The following is a 14748-nucleotide window of genomic DNA, read 5'->3' on the forward strand; positions in this document are numbered from 1 at the left end:
AAAAAAAACTGACCCAAAGGTAAAGGGTTGCGTCATCATAGCAAACAAAGCTATTACGGTTCCTTTCATGAGGCCAAAATGCGTGACTCACTGGGTAATCATTATTCATGGCAAGCTTTCTGAGCAGATAGAGCACCATTCAGACTCAAGCACAGTCACAGAGCGTGTGCGTTTTCATGTCATATTAATATGATAAAAGCCCACAGAAGCCAGATGTGGCCCCCAAAAAATATGACGCTGGTAACACACTGGTGGCCGTTTTCATATGTTATACCCCCGGAAGGGAACACTGAGGAAATGAATTCATGACAAAGTATTTTCAGTCCCTTTGAATAATCAGGCCGTGCAACAGTGTTTCTACTGATTAATGAAAAAGCAGAAGAAAATGCAATTCAGTCCTGTGAGATTTCTACTCAGACTTTTATAGTACTACTGATGCATCATGGCTCAAGAAGAAGAACTAGTTGAAGTGTGTAACAAGCTGAAAATCCATTTCTTGCAGTAAAAACATTACTGCATTAGCAGCCAGACCACAAACGATAAATAAATAAAAGGGTTTTCTACATGCAGGGCTGAAGTCAGCATGAATGAAGCCTGAAGTCTAACAAAATGTGATTTCATGGGGAGCCAAGCTAAGCTAACCTAATATCCTCCTGATTCTAGGTGATGAAGTTTTCTTCTTCATGTTACATTAGGCTGTCTACGCGTAGAATGTGTGTCCTTGAGATCTTATCAAATGTTATTTTATTTTTTGTAAACAAATCATGCTTTGTTTAGATTCATTTCGTTCACCCATTCATTCGTTTGCTTCTTCCCAGCCTAACTTTAGAAAACAGCATGAAACAGCTCATCACCAGTGAGCCTGCGAAAGAAACAAAGTCTTGTGACTCACATTGTTCTTAATCATAGTCAAAAATCCCACAGGGAAACACGCCTCGCCTGCAGCAAATAACTGCAGTTTCCAAAATCTCAAACTCTTCCTTAAAAAGGAGAAATGAAACACAATTTCATCTGAAATCATTCAGACTCAAATCAATAAAAACAGAAGAGTTAATATTAGTAGAAAAATTACTTTAATCCTCTTAATTTATTATGGACAATAGAAAATACAACTGCAAAAAGAGGGAAAAACCAGCTTATTATCTGTACATGGAATTTTCTTCATAGCATTTGCAACATTATGCCCAAATTCCACATTTGTAACGAATCCTTGTTGTGGCAGTTCATCAGAAAATATATGCAATCTAACTACATTATTTACAAAATGTACGACTTTCTGTCAGACGTCTGTGCTGTGGGTTTAAATGATACGACAACAACAACAACAGAAATAACGAAGTTCAGTCAAAAAGCTCCTCTAGCATCCAATACAGGACAATGTCCTCGCAGCTCACTGGCAAATGTGATGCTGCTTCCTCCTTTGAAGATATGTAACAAACCACATAGGACATGTCACCTTATGGCAAAATATGTACAGTATAAATAAGTAAAAAATAACCCCATGATTAAAAATAAAAATACATTTTTTTTTCTCAAACCAGTGAAAAAAAAGACTTCTACTTCATGTGTTGTCATTCAGTTGCTTCTGAAGAAATGACAGCAGCACAGTTGTTTGCAGCTACACTTACATCCCTACGAGCAGAGGAGAGCGATAACGAAGAGACAAGACGGCCGTCTCCGTTTCAGTGTCCTCTCTTTCCAACAGGGACCTGCGTCTCCTGCCTGGAGAATTCTCTGGGATGCCTGCATTTATTGAGCCAAACCTCTCCGGAGGTTATCATATCGATGGCAATCAGACAGCAGCAAAACAGATACAAGTCATTACGCCAATCACAGGGAACCAGGCTCCTTCTGCTTCACTGCTAATTTGGACAAACAGAAAGTGACAGCGACCAGAGAAATAGTCCTCCATGCACAGTGAAGTAAATCGACAATGTCTTCTAACCAAATAACCCTTTTCAGAGGCGGAATATGTTTGGTGAAGCCCTGCTGTTTAGTTGTTAAACTCAATCAGTGCTTTGTACACTCTACACAGCTTTCAGACTTGTGGTTTGTGTTCAGGGGAAAACATTTTGCCAATCTCCAGATGACTCAGGAACAACCTCAAGGTCGAGTTCAGGAGCGACCTCCACCTGAGGGGCTGTTTCGTCCTGTCCAAGGGACACTTCCTGGATCTGACCTGGAGCGAGAAAGAGCGAAAAAGTCTGTAACTCTTTTGAACCCAGATAGGTAATAACAGGGCAGTAAACCAGAAGCTGCTTGCGTTTACAGAGGAGCAGCCCTGTAAACGCAAGCAGCTCTGATTCTGTACTCAGTGATTGGCATATGCAAATGAGACCATTTGTAAAAAAAAAAAAAAAAAAAGTGATTTTCCCACTTCGATCAACCAGATGTGGAAGATGGTCATCTATGCTGCAAACACGGCATAAGCAATGTGTTATAGTACATTCAGCTTAAAAGACAATAATATGTTACTTTGGAAGAGGCTTTATCTTTTTCTGCCACTGGAGGCCACAGTCTGAATCCAATCTAACAGTAAGTCATTTAATTATCTCACTACATTTTTACACTCTCTGTCTGACACACTTTATTCATTCCCGAGTGTATGAATCCTTCTATAACAGCATGTGACACACCACGCAAATATCCACACAATCAGAGGCAGATGCAACCGCTATCAATGACTAATTTGAGTTAATTTTATTGTGTGAAAGTGAGTCTGATCCTGCTATCTCCCAGGAATTCTTTCTAAGATATGATTTAGTTTCCCTGGAAACATGTTATAAAAACCTCTGGGCTTCATTATTAAGATGTTCGATTGTTTTAGTCCATTTGTCAAAGGGAATGTGATGTAATCATTTAAAAAAATCTGATTACAAATACAGCAGATAATGACTCAATAGACTATCGTTTCTTTGTGGAGTGGCAGCATATTCCACTGGAATATTAAAATGTTAATTAAACAAACGTTTACTGAAGCATTTCTTTGAAGTAAGTTTTTTTTTGTGGCAGCAGGTAGTTCAACAATCCGCTGAATACAGACTTTTAATCGAACTGCAATTCAGGAGATCAGTGTTTGCTCATCAGCCAAAACAAATTAAAAGCCATAACATCTAACTGCTTTTCAAAATAACTTGGATTCAGCTGTCCAAACAGGAGTCTGATTTGCGCCTTAAGAAAAATAAAGGTTGCAAAATCTTCTCATTTAGAGAATGCAATTCATATGTTTCTCTTACATTATATATTATTTAATTCATCCTCAGCCCATCCTGCTGCTCAGAGAGTATATTTTTATGATCTGCCTGAGGCAAACAACTGCAGCATCTGCAGTTATAACCCAGATTTGTGCACTGGTATTAAAAGTTTGATCAGCAAAGTAAATAAGAGTCCAATGAGGATCACGAATGTCTGCACAACATTCATGCCATGCTGCTACTGTGGTAAGTAGCTGTGGAGAAATACAAAATGTCTCCGACATTCTTGTTTACTTCAATCACTTGTTCATACAGAAGCTTCCCACCGCTGCAAAGATGTTGAAAAGTTTTGCATACCAGCATCAATGAGAAGCCAGACTGCCTTACCAAAGACAAGCTGTCTGTTCAGTCCCACATTGTCAAGTCTGCACCCTCAATATGATCTCTGATCAAAACACAGGTTTAACAATCTTAAAAAAAACTGGAACAAAATCTGACCTAGAAGCAGAAATGTAAACAAGTGACGTGGGAAGCCTTGAAGAAAGGGAAAGTGAAGTTGTGACCTTGTTTTGTCTGAGCTTTATTCACAGCGACACAACAGAAACCTGTCTCTCAGAAATTGCTTCATCCAGTAGGTGCTTGAGAGGCTCCGTGGTGGGATGTATGAATGAATTGAATAACAATGTGAGTGCGTGGTGGTCATTCTCAGGAGACTGAGCTTAAATCTTGACCAAAATAGTTTGGAAGAAGTAATGGTTTAACATTCCTGGCATGTATCTGCTAAAAGAGGACATTGTGCTGACAGCTTTGGGTGTGCTGTGTAGGAAACAGAAAATTATGTGGACTGAGTGAGACGGCCATGAGATACAAAGACAACATGGTAAATAAAATGTTTAAAAAATCTTTATAAAAAATGTATCTACCCTGACGCTCTTGGAAATGCTGTTCCTGGGTGAAAGTGAACTCAGCCGACTGAGACACAACGGAGAGATGATTACTTTCTTTTCTGGCACAGCTATCTCTGCGTCCAAGTGTTAGTGTGCGTGCACTGGTGTGATGCCAGTCGTCTGCTCACCATAGCCATGGGATCTCTTCATGTGGTGTTTCATGTTGCTCTTCTGTGTGAATCTGATGCTGCAGACCTCACACTTGAAGGGCTTCTTTCCAGTGTGTTTCACCATGTGGACTTGAAGAGCGCTCTTCTGGTTGAAGGCCTTGTCGCACTGACTGCATTTGAAGGGACGCTCGCCTGCATGAACATATACAACCACATTAATGGACATGTAGTATTGAACATTGACATAATTACTCCAACAAAAAGCAAAGCAAAGGAAACCTATAAGAAAGACAATTATTTCTCCTCAGAGTAAGGAAATAATAACAAATTAAATTCCTGAAAAATTATCTTCGATTAGATGTCTTCTTCTCGTGATGTTAAAAGACTAATGGTCTACTACCCATCTGTGATTCATTTTTACATAATTGTGCTGTGTCCGTGTTTTATCAGTGATGTTCTGTGTTAACTAATGTTGTGCTGTTGCGTTTACTATGAAGAAACTAACTATTATGCTACACGATATGAACCTAGTAATGCGTAGGCCATTTGTTTTGCTTCTCTGCATCCTACTGAGACAAGCAAAACAGCACAGACTCTGCAAACGTCAGCTGCCAAATATCACCATAATAATATTTCTTTTTCCAAATTATTTTTTTACTCCAAAGCAGGGAAAACTTCCGATGTTTGAAGCCCAATCCCAACCCTTTGTGACATTACCCCTCGGTTTGTGAATGGACACAGGTTTGCCTCCAATTTGACCTTACTATTTCGTTTTTTTGTTGAAGAAGAAACCATATTTGGAGGAGCAGGTGGAGCTGAGTAGGAGAAATGGTAGAACTGACCTGCTGTACTCAGTACAATCACACAGTAGCCATGCCCTAATGCAGACCCTGCTTTATGGTTTCGTTTTTCTCAAAATGGTGCCATTGTTTAAAAAATGAACATGTCCTATTGAAGAAGACTTTATACTAGAGACAGACACAACAAACTCTGAACAAATTCCAATGACCTAATAAATAAAGTCAGAAGCAGTGGAGCACAGTGCTTTTCTGATTGGAATTGATTAAATGCAGGTTTAAATGAACTTCAGTTTTGGTTTCTTGTCAAACCCCATTTTATGTCCACTTTCGTGTCAGTCTTTGGCAAAACTTTGCCACTCCATGCTAGTTCTTTGAGCCATAGAAAGGGGATGGAAGTTGTTTGTCCTTGTAACTTTTTCAGTGTTATTTAGTATAAAAAATAGGTAAAAAAAAAAAACAAAAACAAACAAACAGACACAACAAGGTCTTAAAATGAACCAGAAGAGAAAAGAAACAATTTTGGATCTTCTGTAATTGCATTCAAATTAATGAACAACTCCAAGTGTTAATGGGCCAATAGAATAGTTTTTTAATGTATACTGAGAGCTCAGACTTATTTCTGGGTGTCTAAGATTTCCCAAAGAGATGAGACCTCTTGGGCATTTAGCAGCTTAATAGCTGTGTTTATATGAATGTATGAATTAATGAGCGTGAGAGGGAAAGCTGACAGCTGCTAACACATCAACACGAGGATCCTGTTTCATAGTCTAGTTCCTTTTTTCAACATCAGGACTCTGTCAGGTTGTGACACCTTTCACTTAATATTATGGTTAAATGATTTGGGTGGGAGAGGAAGGGAGGGGATTTCTAAGAATTATGCGCATAATTTTACATGTAAGTGTTTTAAAACTTTTTTTGCATGCTCTCTCATGAGCAGGATATAATAATATACAATGGGAATTCTAATACACAGTAAAACATGTGCTAGTGTGACACTAGTAGCATACAACCTTGACAAACAGACAGATGCAGAATATTAACATACTACAGATCTGACCTTTAGCTTTCTATGGTAATTTGCATTTATTTTTAGTCTTGACGAAAATGCCATTTAGGTTTAGTCATATTTTACTGATCTGAAATGCTTTAACTATTTCCTCAAACCATTTTGAAAATAGTTTTTCTGTTAATATGAATGTTTCATAAAATGTCTTCATAATATTATTTGTATTCCATAATTATTTCGTTTTATAGACAGGGCCACATGGGCAGTGATAATTATAGATAGTATATTTTAATCCGAACCACAATGCAGTGATTTTTGTGGTGCTGTCTCCAGAACAAACTGCAAACTTCTTACCCGTATGTGTTCGGTTGTGTCTCTCCAGCTGGCTGCGCTTGGCGAAGGCCTTCACACAGGAGGAGCAGTTGAAGACTCTGGGTTTCTGGGAACTGGGTGAGGGGCCTGGTTGGTGCACCCGTTCATGTTCCTGTAGACAGCGCAGAAAAAAATATTTCGACATGACAATTTAGCCCACAAAGCCCCCCCCCCAAACTGGAGTATTCTGTCTAAGCACCAGTTTTGGCTGTTTGGCTACAATTAAATCGCAAAATTATTATCCACAGGAAAACAAAATGAAAACAGCAGACCAATGTGACTACCTTAACACTAGCCGATTATTTTTTTTTAATCAACATCAGAGCTCCCAATGCTGAATAATGAGAAGTTGGGGGGCAGGGGGGTTGGAGAGGATGGAGCTTGGTCCGTCTGATTTCACTATCATTACCTTCATGAGAGGCAATTGCTGCTCAGCATGTGGAAGCACTTTTGCGTTTACAAAAGCAAATGGCCTTTTCTCGAAAACATGATGTGCTTACATATTACGCCATATCCTCCTCTTCCACCTCATCTTTCTTTCTGATCTAAGAGTCCCAGCATATATATGAGAGTGACTCAGCAAGTGTCACTACATTAGAAGGGAAAACAGAGAAGCGCACGTTTCTACCCCTAATTTGACTGTAGTACCCTAGTCAAGTGTTTTGTTTTGTTGTTGATAGCAACAATTTACAAGAGTGCATCTCAAATCCACTTCACGCAGAAAGCTAGCACTTTGATAACAGTGTACTTGTGGAAATGTGAAATTTGAGAGTTGATGTGTTGTTTTCAGAACACCTGGAGATTTTCATTCATCAGTGGCATTCATTCTTTTACAACATAACATTTATCTCTAGATAAGAGGCTACTTTATTTATGGAGAGAAAGCAGTAAATAAGTATAGGCCCTCAATACCTTTAATTTAAATCTGTTTATATGAATTCTTACCTTGAGGTGTGTGGCTCGCTTGAAAGCCTTGTTGCAGAGGCTGCAGACGTGACAGCGGTCTTTGCCGTGAGCTTGTCTGCAATGACGTCGCAGTGTGTTGGCATTCTGGCACACTTGGTTACAATAGTAACACTGATTCCGATTATCACTCTCAGTCTCTGTGTCCTTTGCAGCCTTATGCCCATTGTCAGAAATCTGGGTAGCACACAAAGTGACACATGAATCTGAAGTCCTGACTCATGGAGAGCATTCCAACAAAAATGCAGCGTTTTTGATTTAAAAATGTGTTTTTAGACCCTTCCTCCCATCTGCCCTTTCTGTCCAAGATAGGTATTGCACCAAATTGGATTGTTGTGTTTTAATAAAGTGCTGAATTAATCAATTCATCAATGCAAATGCTGCATCCACTTTTGCCATTGCTCATCCTGAAGATATAAACACACAGGACCAACACACTCACATTATATCCATTGTCAGATGCTCCATTTGCAGACTGGGAATGGTGACTGACCAGTATGACCTGCTGTCCTGAGCTGGCAGACTGCCCTGGCAGACCAGACTCACTCAGCACTGCAGGAAATGTCTGACCCTGAGGAAAGAAGCTCCGGTAAGTAAGCTGACAAAGTTCAGTTTGACACTCACATACATCAGCAGCACTTCCCTGGAGTCTGTGGTCACACTCCGGATTTAAATTACTGGACAGTCATTATTTACCTGTGTGTTGAGGTTTAGAGTGACGCCATCCAGCATACCCTGCGCATCAGCAAGGGTGAGTGTGACACTGCCATCACTGGCCACGCCTCCTGGTGACATCACTAGGCTCTGGGATGCAGCAGTATGCGACAGGGTGGTACTAGGCGGCAGGCTGGTCACTGTTCAGAGAAAGACAGCGAAGAAAGAAAGAAAGTCTAAGAAAAACAGGTAAAATTAGAGGAATATGACTTTTTACTCCCACAGCCCACATCTAGTCACTGGTTTCATCCCATTAGTTACTAGTGTTTCATAAATGTAGTCTCTACTGAGGACTGTTTGCTTCCTGCCAGAATATTCATTCATTCATCTTCTGATCTGTTTCCCGATTGCGGAGGTGCTGGAGCCAATCCCAGCTCACACTGGATGAGGATGGGGCACACCCTGGACAGGCCACCAGTCCATCACAGGGCCAACACACAGAGACGAGAAACCACTCACACTCAGACTCAGACCTAAGGGCAATTTAGAGTCACCAGTTAACCTAAACATGCATTGGCTTAGTAAAGGAAGGGCACTCCATTATATTAGTAGTGAATAACACCAGACAATATTGGATTGATAAAACTCATAACTCAACAGTCAAGTGCAGGCCGAACTGCATTTGCATAGAGAGTGGCAGAAGTCTAATCAGTTACAGTGAGTATTTTCCTCTTGAGCTGAAAGAGCTGTATAATGAAAAGTGAGAGAAATTATGCTGGAAATGTGTGTCTAGGTGAAAAGTCAGTTAACTGAAAAGTAGGAAAACAAATCATAACAGTTCACTTCAGTGCCCGACCCAGAGGATGGTGAGCTCCATCCTTAAGCGACAGTAATTCACATGTAGAGCTTTCACCTAAAAACCTTCTCCATCCTTTCTTCTTTGATGACTGCAGTGGGGTAACGCATCTTAGTGTACTATTTCCTGAAAAGTGCATAGATGGAGAGACTGAGCCTCTCCTAAAATGGCTTAGCTTTATCCTGAGATCTATCACTGGTGCCAGAGATGAAAGAAGGTCGTTTTGAGTTGTTTTTGTGATATTCGATCTCTCCAAAGAGAAAATGCTTTGTGCTTGGTCACTGCTATATAGAGACAGTTCTCCCCTTCTGCTAATGCCATCTATTTTTTTATTGATTGCAGCAGCGGGGGGTCAGTCTCAGCTTAAGCAGTGTCTGATTCTCTACATTTTTAGTGATTACCATGGCTTACAGCAGCAAAGACAAAGACCTCCCACTTGACATACTGACTCATTCTATCAATGGGTGTAAATTTCATTAGTGCTGCTGAAGTGGGTTGTTGGCCTGGTATTTGCAGAGGAGCCTCTTCCACTTTTCTGTCATACTATTAGCGTTATGAACTGGACTTGACTCAAGTGGTGTTTTCAATACAGACAAATGCAGAATAACATTGTTCTCATTTCCATGTTTTCTATTTCAATCAATGGATAAATTTCTAAATTAATACCTACAGCCAAACTTGACAGTAAATAAATGTAAAAAATACTCAACGGATAAAAACATCATAGCAAAATAATAAAAAGCATACTAAAAATCTGAACTTGTGGTGGGCTGCTTATAGCCTCTCTAACGCTGTGTAAGTTTAATTTGTTGAACTATTTGGATCTTACTGTGGCATAAAAATTTGAGGTAAATCCAATCAAAGATGAGATCTGCACAGAATGAGCAGTGATACCAGCTGTTCAGAGTCTAATACAAGACTAGACTTGTAGTTGTTTCCAGGATTGAAGATTATTTGAATGAATTTCCTGAGGATATTCTTTGCCCATTCAAAAACACACACACACACACACACTTATACCAGTCCACACCTGCCATTCCGGTGTTGGCGGGGCTTTGAGGTAGGAGGTGCTCATTGGTGATGGTTAAGGTTGCACTAGTGGGTTGGCCACTGAGCGGTGATGCAAGCCTGATGCTGCCGTTCATCTCAGCGCCATTAGGGTGGCTGTGCTGGGGTAGCAAATCCTGACCTGCAACAGGATGGAAAAGATGTTAAAATTAGATCATGTTTTTTTCACAGATTTTTCTTTTTTCTTCTCTTTGGGTAGGAGACTTTTCTGTTATCATCCCCTGGGTGCTAAATTACGGAGGGCACAAAATTGGATAAACTGAGACTGAAAATGACTGAAAATTTATTTTGGTTCCATTAGTTCCAAGATATTTTAATTGGAACTAATGTGAACTTTCTTCATCTCTTTTCCATTTCCTTTAGATAATAAAAAGAAAACTATGTTATTTTGGGTAAACAAGGATTTTTCGTCTTTGTGCAGCTTCAAAGAAAAGACATAAAACTAGTGTTCTAATAGAGAATAGTTTGCATTTGCCCTGGTCTAAAAGATTTGAACCACAATAAAATAAATAGGCCAGAACCCTGAATGAAAGAGAGAAAGAAGACATTTTCAGAGCAAATACTCTGCCTGCTTCAGTCATCCCGGGCGGAAAGATCTATAGTGGCTCAAGGGGGCAAAGATGAAGTGACACAGCCTCAGCTTTCATCTATTCTGCAGGATCTAGGCTGTATACACAGTACAGGATTATGGGATAAAACAGTGCCTATTAACATTGCTTTTGAGGAAGCTGCATCACTCAGAACATCTGAAGCAGCTACAAGAGGAAAAAAAGGAGAATTACTGTAGTTTTTTCTCTTCCTGTGTGTGATCACGAGAATTTGTGAATTTTTTTTTTTTTTTTACATCTTCTTTTGGTTTGTAATTGATAACCTGTTTCTGTAATTTGACAAGACAAAGTTAAGGTGTTATGTCACACCTGATATGGTGAGCGTGATCTCTTGGGGGTTTCCTGCTGCAGTGCTGGGACCACCAGCCGAGGCCTGAGCCTGCACCTGGGCCAGAGCCTGAGTCAGGCTGGAGTTGTTGATGGTCAGTGTAATCTCCTGACTGTTGCTGCCTCCGGCTACCAGCCCAGAGCTGCTCATGACATGACTTAGGTCTTGAGAACCTGCAGGATCCATAGGAGAGTAAACAGTTATTAAGCTAGTAGCAGAAGGTGCATGGCTCAACTTCTTCTAGCAAACATACCAGTGGCATCCTGCTCGGAGAGGCCGGCCATTGTGACCTGCGCAGGTGTGATGGTGGATGGCTGAAGGGCCAGGCTGGTCAACGGGTGGATAACAACATTGGTCGCCACTGAGGGGTCACTGGTGGACATGAGCTGGCTGCCAGAGTGGGAGACGAGGCCAGTGTCAACGCTGAGGGGATGAGAGAGGAGACTGCCCTGCTGCAGGGTCTGCTGGAGGAGGGCATGGTCAATCTGGAAAAGACAGCCTTAACTCAGATGAAAAAGGCTTTTAGTGAGAGCTTCAACAGCAGTTCATAAATTTTATCTCTCAGGAGCAAAGCTAATTAAAAGATAAAGTTGAGGCGGTTGTTGTATATTTGGAGTTGTGCTATTAAAGCACGTGAAATGCCCTCGATTGAGATTTCAGAAAACCAATCATGTATTAACACATCCAAATATTTTTATATTAATATTAATATTTTTAATTTTGCATAAATCAATTTGTTTCAGTAATTGAGTTAAATGGAATGCACACTGGGAATAAGATTTTTAAAGCCTTTTCATATTAGGTTTTTACAAGTGTGCTCTGCAATGTAAAACGAAAATGTATGGAATGTAATAGAAATGTAATGTATTAGGATGGTCAGACATCTTGGATGATTAAGCTATATGAAACTAATACATTTGTTAAATAAAATTGTCTGTAGATAAGGATAGATAGATAAGAAACAGCATTTTAACACTGAACTAAAGTGCAGCAATTTCTGAATTTTAACATATTACATCACGTAATGTAGCAATATGCTGGCTTTGGGTTGGGATTGTTGGATTTATGTTCTCGTATGTAAAGGTTTGGCTCAATTTCAGGTGACACCAGCAAATGAACTTTAATACAGGACTCAGTAAGAAGTGTGTATAACCTGGAGAGTGATGTTATTGATGTTGCTGGTATCGATGCCAGAGATCTGGACATTGGGGCACACCAGGTTAGCAGGAGCCAGCTGCAGGTGAATGCCATCTAGTGTGGTCAGGCCATCTGGGAGAGACACAGTCAGGTCTCCTGCAGCTGCAAAACACAGCAACACACAAACACAGATATTTAAATACTCCACATATTGTGCTCATGTTCAAAGAATTAACCTTGCAGGCAGCAGAGCGCCTGAAAATCTTCACAGTACCATTTACATTTAAAAAAAAACAAAAAAAACATGCAAGGTACTGGAGGCATTGATACATTATTATATATATATTGAGCCAGATCTGAACCATGCTGGAATATATTCACTTTTTCCCCCAGACGATAAAAGGAGGGGTTCTTTTTCTCATAGCAAACTGAGCCCTCGGCTCAAGAAAACACAAACAGAGAAAGCACTGACGGCGGGGGGGGGGCAAGGTGGGCTTGAGTCACCACTCAAAAAGTCTTAGCCCCCCCTAAGCTCCCCAAAGCAAAAATAAAAATACTGTAAGCTGCTGCAACCAGAATGCTCTGACAGTGTTATAAGGAACCTTCCTGCTCATCTCATGTAATTCATCAGATACAATAATTAATCTAAGCATCAGTGCTGGTTTTGCCAATTGAATGCTAACGGACTGCCTCACTCTGATTGGATTTATGATCCCTGTGGAATCCCAGTTACCTACAAATTTCAGTGCATCAATCATCAGTGAATGCAAAATGAAGTTTCATAACACCCAACTGAAACTCTTCGGATTAAACATTTTGTGTCTCAGTTTTACTTTACTTTACTCAGTTTAAAAGTAGCACAAACCTTAACACCAAGTGCATACAATAGAAGTTATTAAGCAAACTATGTTGTTGCTACACTGCACTACGCAAAGACAAATTAGGACCTATATTCTCTGTGTATCCAATATATGTGTGAAGATCCATCCATAAACCCTACCTGACATGGATGCAGGCAGGATGGCCTGCCCAACCAGTCCGGGTTGCAGCAGATTCTGGTCAAACTGCCCTGTCAGGACTTGGTTTGCTGGGAGGTAAATACTGGGGTCAGAGTTGGGGGTTTGCAGCAGACCGACAGACTGGAGAGCCTCTGTTGCTGCTGGTTGCTGCCCCTGACATGGGGCCACAGTCTGACCCGTCCCTGGATCTTGACCCTGACTTGTCTGACCAGCGGAGGAGGCAGACCGCTTGGACTTGCGACCGTCGCTATTTGGCCGGAAGTGGCATTGGATGTGCGTTTTGCGATGGCCTGATGTTCTGAAGCGGAGTTCACAGAAGGGACATTTGAAGGGCTTGGAGCCCGTGTGGAGACGCATGTGCACCTTTAAACTGCCCTTTGTAGAGAATGAAGTGTTGCACATGTGACAGCTGAAAAGTTTTTGACCTGCGAAGATAAGTTAAATTGTTAGATACAGTCAGGTGTATATGACTTATAACATCTCCAGAGTAGGCAGCATGGTGGCATAGTGGTGCCACCACAGAGAATATCTTAATTTGCTTTCTTGTTGAAAGTTAGATGAAATGATTGATCAAGCTGTTGAAGCAGACAGTGGAAACAAGAGGAAAACTCTAGTAAGGCTCTATTAATAATAGTTTTCTGTCTCACTAATTTAATCAGAATATTAAACAAACAAACAAAAAAAAAAAAAGAAGAGTAATTTGAAGATGTGAATATGCAGTCTGACGTGACACCAAAACATTTCAGTTTTACATTTGCTTCTTCATTTGACAGACGCCAAAGTGACTAATAAGTGAGGGACTGCAGTGCAGTAGGATACCTTTTTGTAAATACTAAGTACAACGTCCACTGATGCTGTTTGGTAGCCTGTTCCACCTTGTATGCATAGGTGGCAGTGCCCAAATGAAGGAATGCTATATGACTGAGTTAATGGAGACGGTTGATGACCCAGAAGGTGAGCATTCGTGATTTGAATTTGATATAGGCAGCCATGTGAATTATCTGAATTAACTTGTATTCTTCAGCTGCAGTGCATTTGAAACATCAAGGCCACCATACTCCACAGTTCCATCAAACACAAACATTTGTACCAGCGTTAACTGCTTCACTACATGAATCAAAGAATGGCTGCGAGTAAACACCAACCCGTATGTGTCTTCACATGACAGTCCAGGGTGGATTTCACTGTAAAACTCTTCCCGCATTCTTCGCACTTGTAAGGTCTTTCTCCTGTATGGATCCTGATGTGCCTGGAGATTGAGGTAGATTGAAGGCAAATTTTCAAAGTGCTAGGGGACAAATTAAAGATTATAATTTTTTTTTATTATTTTGGGTGACAGATGAATGCAGTTTACATTTGTTTGCATGAAAAAAAGAAGAGATGGGTGCAATGATGGAAACAGACAGCATGATATGCAGCCTTGCCAGAGTTTACTTATCATCCAAGAGCATTCTTCTTATCTATGGCTTTATTTGCCATTGGTAAATGGGCTTGAAAAACAATTCAAATGCACTCTGACTACGAATATGAAAATGTTAAATAATAAATCTGGCTCATTGACGTGCCAAAGCTTAGTTATAAAATGACGCCACTAGTACTTTACAGTTGTTTTTTGCCGTTTTGGTGTTTAATTGGGATTTGTGACACACAATTGCGTCTTCATTAATGCACTGGACAGCCTAGTAG

General features: G+C 40.4%; 1 protein-coding gene across 1 annotated transcript in view; it reads right to left on the bottom strand.

Moving 5' to 3' along the window:
* Positions 1-1056: 1056 nt before the first annotated feature.
* znf236 (zinc finger protein 236) overlaps positions 1057-14748 on the bottom strand; it is a 39248-nt gene continuing 25556 nt past the window's right edge. Inside the window, exons 21-32 of the mRNA XM_029504958.1 lie at positions 14208-14311; positions 13044-13487; positions 12060-12205; positions 11160-11391; positions 10888-11079; positions 9933-10091; positions 8089-8246; positions 7835-7963; positions 7375-7569; positions 6412-6541; positions 4270-4443; positions 1057-2179 (exon numbers count right to left, since the gene is read on the bottom strand). Coding sequence (XP_029360818.1) covers positions 2058-2179; positions 4270-4443; positions 6412-6541; positions 7375-7569; positions 7835-7963; positions 8089-8246; positions 9933-10091; positions 10888-11079; positions 11160-11391; positions 12060-12205; positions 13044-13487; positions 14208-14311 — 2185 coding nt within the window. The 3' untranslated portion in view covers positions 1057-2057. The remainder of the gene's footprint in view (positions 2180-4269; positions 4444-6411; positions 6542-7374; positions 7570-7834; positions 7964-8088; positions 8247-9932; positions 10092-10887; positions 11080-11159; positions 11392-12059; positions 12206-13043; positions 13488-14207; positions 14312-14748) is intronic.

Source organism: Echeneis naucrates, chromosome 6 (genome assembly GCF_900963305.1).
Source record: "Echeneis naucrates chromosome 6, fEcheNa1.1, whole genome shotgun sequence".
Classification (NCBI taxonomy): Eukaryota; Metazoa; Chordata; class Actinopteri; order Carangiformes; family Echeneidae; genus Echeneis; species Echeneis naucrates.